Source organism: Saccostrea cucullata, unplaced genomic scaffold (assembly GCF_032062105.1).
Source record: "Saccostrea cucullata isolate Sc308-1 unplaced genomic scaffold, CSIRO_AGI_Scuc_v1 ctg415, whole genome shotgun sequence".
Taxonomy (NCBI): domain Eukaryota; kingdom Metazoa; phylum Mollusca; class Bivalvia; order Ostreida; family Ostreidae; genus Saccostrea; species Saccostrea cuccullata.
In genome coordinates, this window is record NW_026926689.1 from 188,991 (window position 1) to 199,534 (window position 10,544).

The 10,544-nt window shown below is 34.7% G+C and overlaps 1 protein-coding gene across 4 annotated transcripts; it reads left to right on the forward strand.

The window, feature by feature from the left end:
• Positions 1 to 14: 14 nt before the first annotated feature.
• LOC134272419 (ATP-binding cassette sub-family D member 1-like) lies at positions 15 to 10,359 on the forward strand. Of its 4 annotated transcripts, none has more exons than XM_062754653.1 (11): positions 15 to 1,027; positions 2,089 to 2,275; positions 2,392 to 2,516; positions 3,823 to 3,976; positions 4,498 to 4,592; positions 5,447 to 5,592; positions 6,758 to 6,866; positions 7,009 to 7,045; positions 8,502 to 8,586; positions 8,683 to 8,808; positions 9,323 to 10,359. In XM_062754653.1, the coding sequence occupies exons 1-11, from the start codon at positions 101 to 103 to the stop codon at positions 9,564 to 9,566; spliced, it is 2,235 nt and encodes a 744-aa protein (XP_062610637.1). In that variant the 5' UTR covers positions 15 to 100; the 3' UTR covers positions 9,567 to 10,359. The 4 variants fall into 4 exon arrangements, with proteins under 4 accessions (XP_062610637.1, XP_062610638.1, XP_062610636.1 ...); XM_062754654.1 differs by lacking the exon at positions 7,009 to 7,045 and adding an exon at positions 7,582 to 7,618; XM_062754652.1 differs by lacking the exon at positions 7,009 to 7,045 and adding an exon at positions 7,653 to 7,689.
• The last annotated feature ends 185 nt before the right edge of the window (positions 10,360 to 10,544 follow it).

Consider the following 10,544-nt stretch of genomic DNA (forward strand, 5'->3'; position numbering starts at 1 on the left):
AGTGACGTCTCACGTGACACTATTATGACAGGACAGACGAAAATCAATATGATGTGAGATTTAGCGTGAGAAAAAATGTCTTTATAATCCTCAAAATAGAATGAAAGTGTCTAAAATGGAGGCAAAAATGACCTTCACCAAACCAACGCGTAAACAGTTAGCAACCACTGCGACAGCATGTGTCGTATTTGCATATGGTGTGAAGAAACTTTGGCCCCAGTTGTGGAGGATTTTAAGGAAAAGAAAAACACGAAAGCTAGAGACTGTGTTAAATAACCTAGAGAAAAATGCTTCTACAGAAAAGAAATCAGGTGCCTCTCACAACGTTGATCGCATATTTTACCAGCAACTACGGTATTTACTGAAAATAATTATACCATCAGTATGGTCGAGAGAATTCGGGATTTTAGTGCTTCACACTGGAACATTGTTTGCCAGAACTTTCTTATCAATATATGTGGCAACACTGGATGGTCGTATAGTACAGACAATCGTAAAACGGGATTTGCGAAGTTTTCTTATGAGGTTAACACAATGGCTCCTAATTGCCATACCTGCCACGTTTATTAATAGTCTTATCCGATTCCTTGAAAGCAAACTTGGTTTGATGCTGAGAACTCGTCTAGTCAATCATGCCTACAAGCAGTACTTCTCTAATCAGACTTACTACCGTGTCAGCAATCTGGACAGCAGATTAGCCAATGCTGACCAGTGCCTGACAGATGATATCAGTATGTTTACCCAGTCTTTGGCCCACCTGTATTCACACCTAACGAAACCCATGCTGGATGTAGCCTTGATATCTTTTACGCTGTATTCCTTTGCCAGTAGTAGAGGTGCTAGTTCAAAATGGCCCACTATCATTGCCACCGTAGTAACAATTATCACTGCACAAATTTTGAAGGCTGTCTCTCCAAAGTTTGGAAAGCTTGTAGCTGAGGAGGCAGACAGGAAAGGATATTTGAGATATATACACTCAAGAATCATCGCAAATGCAGAAGAAATTGCTTTTTATGGAGGACATAAGGTAATTATTTCACCGTAAATCGTAATAGCTCACTCCAACAAAGTCGAGATGAGCTACTCAGCCTATGCTGTGCCCCCAACATAGGCAATGTTATACATGCACAGGTGTCCTGGTTAAAGTTTACAAGTCCATTCCGAAGTAATTATATACTATACCTAAAAAAAACTGCATATGTGAAGTATTTAGGTAATCACACTACCAGACTTGCTTCAGATGCTGGATCTGACCCAATTTTTTCTGGATGAGTGGCTAGATGTTAGTGTTGTGGGCGGGGTCATTCCTAAGTTAGTAAATGTATAGAAGCCCAATAAGTGTTGCATCTCTTAATTGATGCTACCAAGTATCAAAGATGCTTTGGATGCTGGATCTGACCTATATTTTCTGGATAAGTTACCCTAGGTACTTGGTAAATGTTTTTAAAGCAAGTCCATTTTCAAGTTAATTATAAACCTATTGAGACCATATTTGCATGGATGATGTTTTTAAGAATAGGCATTAACAGACAAGTTCCATTTGCTGGATTTTGCCTAAAATTTTAGGATAAGTGACATGATCAAACTTTTGGAACAGTTCCATTCTAAAGTAACTATAAGACATACTTAGACCAAACTTTCTTTGATGATGCATCTCTGACAGAGATGCAAATTTACTAGCCGTTCTTTGGATGTAGCATCCATCCATCCTTGATGATCTGATCTATTCCAGGTGATCAAAACAAGAATTTTCAGTAGGTCTATTCCTAAGAAGCTATGAATCCTACCATTTAAGACTAAACTTGCATGACTGAGCATCAAGGAGATATTCACTTATGTGAGACTCTACTTATCTTATAGATAACATTTACTGACTAGGTGAACCTAGCTTGTAATCTTTATTTATCATGTTTATCTAAGTTTATAATTATATCGAAGTTAATCTTTTTATGAGACATTCAAAATCTTACAATTTTCAAATGTAAAAGTTAAGGTATAAATATCCTTTGCAGTATTTTGAATAGATTGAACAAAGCTTACTTGAAAATAGTATATAGGTATAAGTATCCTTTTCATTGTTTTGAATAGGTTGAACAAAGCTTACTGGAAAAAGCATACAGAGCTCTTGCCAGGCAAACAAACTTGATTTACATGAAGAGGCTATGGTACATCATGTTAGAGCAGTTTTTAATGAAGTATGGCTGGAGTGCTAGTGGTCTCATCATGGTGGCTATCCCAATCATGTCTGCTAGAGGTGGTGGGATCAGAGCTGATGGTAGGTGAATGAAAATAGACTTAGTTTAAGTTTTCTTGATGTCTGATTAATGTGCACTGATATATATATAACACATTACTATTTGTGAAATGTAATCATTATTGTAACAATGATAGGAACTTCTGTGGATGACGACCCAGACGGAGGAGTGAGTGAGAGAACTAAGGTCTTCACCACCGCCAGAAACTTGCTGATTAACTCAGCTGATGCCATAGAAAGAATGATGTCTTCTTACAAAGAAGTAAGCTCGTAATGTCAACATTATATACCATGGCTTTAAATTTTCAAACAAGTTTAAATGGGAGTAAGTGAAAGAGAGTAACCCTTTACAGCTTCACTGGTAAAAAAAATAATAAACCAGTTGCTCAGAGGACACTGAAGTAATAGTGCTTGTATAACAGTCCAGTCCAATACGAAAAATCGTAATATTACTACAATTAGTAATATAAGCAATTTCTAACTCTTCTAAGAGTTACTTCCCTTTTTTCTGATACAACCTCCTTGTTATGTTTCATCAGAGATTATATGTCTCTTGTTTCATCAAATCATCGTGGATATGCATCCATTTTCTTTGTTTTGATTCATTTGATCCAAGTACATGCAGAGTCAGAGCCTGGTGAAAGTTGTACAAGTTATATCCCGTAACATCTCGTTGTTGGAGATGAGGGTCTGATTTTTAGGGTAGACTTCGGGAAAAATATAGGGAATTCGGGGATTATAGAACACTGTGACAAGTTTGAGGATACATTGAAGTTTTATCGAAAATTGTTCCCATCCCTGGGAGAATTCTTATATAAGAATAATAATACAAAATTTTCACTCACCCATTACTATTGTTACTTTCTTCTTGCATTTTCATACTTTTCGATAGACGTCACTGACCAAAATGACCACGTGATACTAGTACCATTGGGGCATAATGTATTTCTGACGTCATACTTTCCTTAACATTATTCAGTTTCTTTCAATGCTGAAGTTTGTCTTACATTACGAAAACTCGTAATATAGTCTCTCACAACATGCTATATTACAAGTTTTCGTAATTTAACTATATTACGAAAAATAGTAATATAAGAATTATATTACGATATTCTGTAATGTTACGATGTCTGGTAATATTACAATTTTTAGTAACATTACGATTTTTCGTATTGGACTGGACTGCATAAGACTAGTTTTAAAGTATTCTTTTTGACAAATTTACTTATTAAACGTTTTAGGCCAAAAAAAAATTAATAGATAGTTTCTCAGGCACTGCCTCATCAGGATTAAAAAATGCAGCATTGATTGAGAATGACTGACATGAAAAAAAAAGTACATATATAACACCTGCTTCAAAAAGAAAAGAACCTGCCTGTTGCATTTTGGCCTGAGAAACTATTAATTAATTTTTTTGGCCTTATTATACTGGCCCTCCACAGTACATGTATCACTGCAAAATAGATTCTAACATGTATAACATGGGGAGGGGTGTCAATCTGGAGAAAAGAAATACTCATGTTTGGTGTTTTTTTGTCTCTGATTTTCTATTATTGACTTCTGAATAGATCACTGAGCTGGCAGGCTACACAGCCAGGGTCACAGAAATGTTTGAGGTGTTTGAAGATGTTAACAAAGGAAAGTATGAAAGAAGCATGGTAACTAAGGCAGTTCCTGGAAAGGCAAAACATGCAAAGATAACAGGGCCGATGGAAATCATGGGTAGGTTATGTATATATATATTGTCAGCTGTTGACTTTAAGTTTGGCAAAATTAAAATTATTGATTGTTTGGAATTCCTGCCTGCTCATTGAAATAACTCTGGCAAAAAAATATTACATAAAAAGTTATTTTCATCCATTTTGTCAACCATTTCCAGCTGGGGTTTGATTGTCAAAATTATTATTTTTTATCAAAGGAATGTTCTACATAAAACATAAAAACATTCCTGGTTTATAGTAAAACTCTTACTTCATAGTATCTTAATTAAGCATACCATAATATGGAGAAATTGTATTATTTTACTCATTTGCATATCAACTATGTGGGATCTATAATGATAATAATAGCAATAGATTCCATGAAACTAAGGTTTATACTGTATAAAAAAAATTTCAATTTTCATACATTAACTATTTTGGGTAAATTCTTACCACCATGTGTAGTACATACATAATGGCAAACATATCATTAACACAATGCTCAGCTTCAGTATTGTATAAACATGCTCTTTATTGGTACAGGAAATGTAATGGACACTGATGCAACAATAGACATTGAGGATCTACCCATAATCACACCCAATGGAGATGTCATAGTGTCCAGTCTAACACTAAAGGTACATATTCTCTAAGGCTCTGAACAACTATTGTGTTTGCTGACTCTCTCCAAGACCCTTCTCTTAAAACTGTCATTAATAAGCTAAACTGAGCAAAAGGCTCAAGTGAGCTCATCTTATTGAAGGGAGTCCAGCATCCCTCTGTCATCTGTAAACATTTCACATTTTTTACCCCTAGAATACTTTTAAATTCCAACCAAACTTGCCACACAGCATATCCTTGTATGAGGAAATTCAAGTTGTTCAAATGAAGAGCATTGCCTTTTAAGGGGAAGAAACCACTAGACACAGAAAAGAAAAAGTGCATGAATGCTTTTAGTGTAGATTCAAAGATAAAATGATGACTCCCAGGGCTGAGTTGGGCCGCAGTAGGAGTCAAATTTTAGCATTCAAAAATCTTTAAATATTTTCAGCTCAAGACCAGCATATGATTGATCAGACTTTAACATTTATTTAACAATCATCTTCAGCAAGTGAAGATTGATATGATGTATATAGGGAATGTTTTATTTGATCCTTACAAAAACAGTAAAACAATCTTATTAATTTTATGTTGATATTGAAGCATCTATATTATGGGTGTTTTCATGGCTCTTCAAACCAAGCCATGGCCCCTTTGGGTTAAGGTGGGGCCAAAGCATGGAGCCACCATTTTTCATAGGAGTAATGGAAGGAAATGTTTTTTTAAAGAGTAGCTTGGAAAATGTGACTTAGAGAGGCCCACTAGCTTAGCTAAAGAGTTTTAGCATTTCAATCGAAATTTAATTGTAATAGATTTATATTTCATTTTGTTGTCATGTATGCATTTCATAGTACACATAATAGATAATATATTTGGTTTAATATTTTAACAGATTGAGCCAGGCATGCATTTGCTGATTACGGGACCCAATGGCTGTGGAAAATCCTCTTTGTTTCGGATTCTCAGTGGACTGTGGCCAGCGTACAAGGGAAAGCTGTACAAACCTCCCCCAAGTAAAATGTTCTACATCCCTCAGAGGTAAACTTCTAGTTACTTATCAGCTCACCTCAGCTAAAAGATCACTTTTTCTGATCCAGTGTATTCTGGTGTTTGTCTGTCCCTGGGTCTGTAAACTCTTTATTAAATTAGTTTTCAAATTCTTTTCAAGAATTACAAGGGCAGATTACCAAACTTCAAGTTGCCAAAAAGCATCCTTTGGGAAAGGGGATTCAATTATGATCAAATGATGGTCCACACATTCTTTTTTATGGAGATATTTAAGAAATTAAAAAAAATTCTAATAAGGCACTGACCCAGAAAAGATAAAAAATAAAGTGTATGACATAGTGAAGATTTAATTTTGATCATACCTTGGGACCATGGGGTAAAGTGAGGCAATAGAAGGGAAAAGAGTTTTAATAAGAGTAGGATGGCCATGATTAGAAATAAAAAATAAAGTAGGTCATCTCAATGCAGACAAAGTTTGTTCCAGTCAGTCCACAGGGTTGAGTTGGCAGAAAATTGGGGATTGAATTTTTACTTGACTGAGATTTACGGGAATGAATGTTTAAAAATCTTCCTCTGAAGAACAGCAGCACATGTATAGTGATTTTTAATGTAAAAATGCAGTCATCCTCAAGTAATGGCTAGAGTGGGGCCATGATGGAGTAGGAATTTTTCCTGTGATTAAAATTAGATTTTTTATATATATTGGAAGAATCTTAGGTCCAAGTTGACTCAGGTAAATGTCATGTCTTTATACATGAATTGGTCTTCCACAGCAGTCTTCTAGCTAAGGTAATGAAGTTTACATAACAGTATGTAAATACTGAGAATATGCATGTAAACTAATACAATTATATATGATATTTTCACAGGGAAATCATATTACATTATAACTATTGTATGCTTCAGAGCATAGTTTGATGCATTCATGTACATGTAATATTTACATAATTCCATATCTTGAACAACATTTTTCCTTTTACACAGGCCTTTATAATGGTTTTCTTTTGGTATTTTCCTGTAGAACCAATTTCTGTTGAATATTTACCTATTAAAAATAAAATCTTTGTAAACAATTAATGAATTCAGAATTAACAATGTTTAGATAAGTTCATTTTTAGATTGAGAAAATGAAATACACCAGGAGCAAACTGGTTTAGATTTCATCCACCACTTAAACATGTATGTCATATTTCAGACCATACATGTCGCTGGGAACGTTCCGAGACCAGGTTATCTACCCTGACACACACGAGGATATGAGGGAGAAGGGTTACACAGACAGAGACTTAGAGGAGATCCTTAAGGTGGTCAATCTACAGCAGATTGTAGAGAGGGAAGGAGGTAATGTCAAATTAATACAGTAGAGATCCTTAAGGTGGTCAGCCTACAGCAGATTGTAGAGAGGGAAGGAGGTAATGTCAAATTAATACAGTAGAGATCCTTAAGGTGGTCAACCTACAACAGATTGTAGAGAGGGAAGGAGGTAAAGACAAATTAATACCAATAGAGATCCTTAAGGTGGTCAACCTACAGCAGATTGTAGAGAGGGAAGGAGTTAAAGACAAATTAATATACAGTAGAGATCCTTAAGGTGGTCAACCTACAACAGATTGTAGAGAGAGGGAAGGAGGTAATGTCAAATTAATACAATATAGATCCTTAAAGTGGTCAGCCTACAGCAGATTGTAGAGAGGGAAGGAGGCAATGTCAAATTAATACAATAGAGATTCTTAAGGTGGTCAACTTACAGCAGATTGTAGAGAGGGAAGGAGGCAATGTCAAATTAATACAGTAGAGATCCTTAAGGTGGTCAGCCTACAGCAAATTGTAGAGAGGGAAGGAGGCAATGTCAAATTAATACAATAGAGATTCTTAAGGTGGTCAACTTACAGCAGATTGTAGAGAGGGAAGGAAGCAATGTCAAATTAATACAGTAGAGATCCTTAAGGTGGTCAGCCTACAGCAGATTGTAGAGAGGGAAGGAGGTAATGTCAAATTAATACAGTAGAGATTCTTAAGGTGGTCAACTTACAGCAGATTGTAGAGAGGGAAGGAGGTAATGTCAAATTAATACAGTAGAGATCCTTAAGGTGGTCAGCCTACAGCAGATTGTAGAGAGGGAAGGAGGTAATGTCAAATTAATACAGTAGAGATCCTTAAGGTGGTCACTGGTCTCTGGTCGAAACAGGTCAATCAATCAAATTTACTGCTGCATTCTCATGAAGTGTTGGTGATCTGTTTTATATTTTTTAGTCTTGTAGATATAAACATTTGACTAAAAATCATGAACGGATTGGAATTAAAATTTGATATGATATAAATCACAATTATTAATAAGTGTCATGTTGACAGAAATAGAATTTGCCAAAGAGACTTGAATAATATGAATTGCTTTATGTTAGTAGCCAAGAAGTCTTAACACTTTCATGCATGGATGATCTTTCATTTTTATCTGTATACAGAATACATCTTATTTTTCTGATGTGTATTCCAGTTATTGTTGGTTCCTTACCATCTGGATTTTAGAAATTATTGATAACAGTGTACATGTGTATGTCTATAGATAGGTTTGTTTGCCTACCTGTCCTTGAGACTGGTCATCCCAATATATCCATAAACAGTCACTAATTAAACCTTATTAACAGGGGGGATTGATCATTATTGAAGTCTGACACAAGTCCAACAATTATTCAAACTCTTCAGTTATGAAGGAGATAATGTGAAATTGCAATCAAATTATATACTTTTTTCACTGTTTTATTGAATATTGATTAAATAAATGTTTTAGTTATGATTTTAGGCTTTAATACAGATTGAAATTCAGTTGTGAAATGCAGTTGTAAAATTCAATTACATATAACACATAGAATTAAAGATGACATGGTAAGAATATACTATGCCATTGAATCATATTTCACACTTTGTTGTATGTTATTTAGGCTGGGACTCCAAGAGTGACTGGAAGGATGTCCTATCGGGGGGCGAGAAACAACGAATGGGGATGGCCCGCATTTTCTATCACAAGTAAGTGTTAGCCTATATTACATTTCAGTTCTCTATTTTTGTATTTCTATTTAACTCATTGAAATCTGAATTGTTTTTTTTAATAAAATATGACAGGCCCCAGTTTGCCTTGTTGGATGAGTGCACCAGTGCTGTGTCAATTGATGTTGAAAGCAAGATTTATCAGGCAGTGAAGGATCATGGGATATGTCTCTTGACCATCACACATCGTCCATCTCTGTGGTCAGTAATCTAACCTTTTACTTGGGAGGAAACTTAACTTTTATGTTGTAAAATTAATAAAAACATTAAATAAAAATTTTTTTTAGCCCAGAATGATAGATTAGATTTGGATTGTGGGTACTGCATGCATCAGTTAACAAAAGGATGCTAATTTTCAAGATTTGAAAAAAATTATGCTCATTTACTTGTAATGTTACTATATAGACCACATAAATTTGGAATTTTTCCGATCTAAGTTTTCTCCTATCCATTGTCACATCATCAGTGACATTTCATATTGCAAAATGCTGTGAACTTTTAATTAAAACTACACTAGATAAAACTTTCTTACTTATTGAATAATCAATACAGTCTCTACTAATTTGTATGCCCTGATGAAATACATGTATGGAAGCTTTACAGAGATGATGACGTCCCTTGATTGTCTTGAGATTGCAGTATTTAATGATATTCTCACATTGACAGAAATAGCAAAATTGTAATATTGTGAATTGTTTTTGTGTTGTAACTGTAGGAAGTTTCACACCCACTTGCTGCAGTTTGATGGGGAGGGGGGCTGGAGAATGGAGGCCCTGGACACGAACACGCGTCTGTCTCTGAACGAGGAGAAACAGAGATTGGAGACCCAGCTGGCAGGAATGCCCACCATGAAGAACCGACTAAAGGAGCTGTGTTCTATCCTCGGGGACGACTCCGTACTGCTCTCTAAAACAGACAGTGTGGCAGACTTCCAGACTACAGAGAATGAGGACTCTTGATTAAAATTTATGATAGTCTATTTAACTTATGAAATCAAACAAAAAGGTTGCACACACACTCAGTAGTATTACAGGTAGTTAGGAACTAAAATTTTCCAATGTTGTTGCTTACCCTTGTTTAAAATGCTAGTTACTTACTATTCACTATTTCCTTTTAAGATTTTATCTTTATCCAGAAAACTCCTTGAACAATTTATCTATGGTATACAATTACTGTAAATTTCTATTTCATTCAATAATTGACATATCACAAGCCTACAAAGTACAAATTTTGCACTGGCATATCTTACATCCAAGTTATTAAAGTTAGTTACCTGAAACATACTAGGATGAAACAATTTACTATCTGCAAATAAAGTTTCCCTTGCCATTTAAAGAACTGAAGATATAGAACCCTATTGCATTCCAGTTTTCATTTGTTTACAGTGCTTTTTAAGTTGAGTTAACTTCATGTGAATGATGTTAATTACCAGATTCTGATTTTTACTTCTTATGTGATATACTCTTTTATGCTAAATAAATAAGATTAAACAAATTTTAAAATTTCATCTTTTATAAAAATGTTTTAATAGAGAATTTAGCCATGGACCACACCATTATACAAGTATTAATTTGTTTTTTGTGATACAAAGTACCTTTATAATAAAACATGGCCAGCTACTATCAGACTTTGTCCATCATTTGAAATTGAACAATTATTATCTTAGGGGTACAGTTGTCTCATGTTTTGTAACACTTCTTTGAATGTACAAGAAGACTTTGTGATATGAAATAAAAGAGAAGTTCAATGCTATTCACGAATTCAAAATCTTAATGCTGGAACATATAGATAGCATAAGTATGTAGCTTAATTTGGAGTGTTTTCATTTAATTTAGGTTTGAAAAACAAATCTGTGCTTTCAATGTTGAGAATTATCAGCCTGTTAGCTCACCTGAGCAAAAACTCAAGTTATTACTGAATAGCCCAGAATCCCTAAT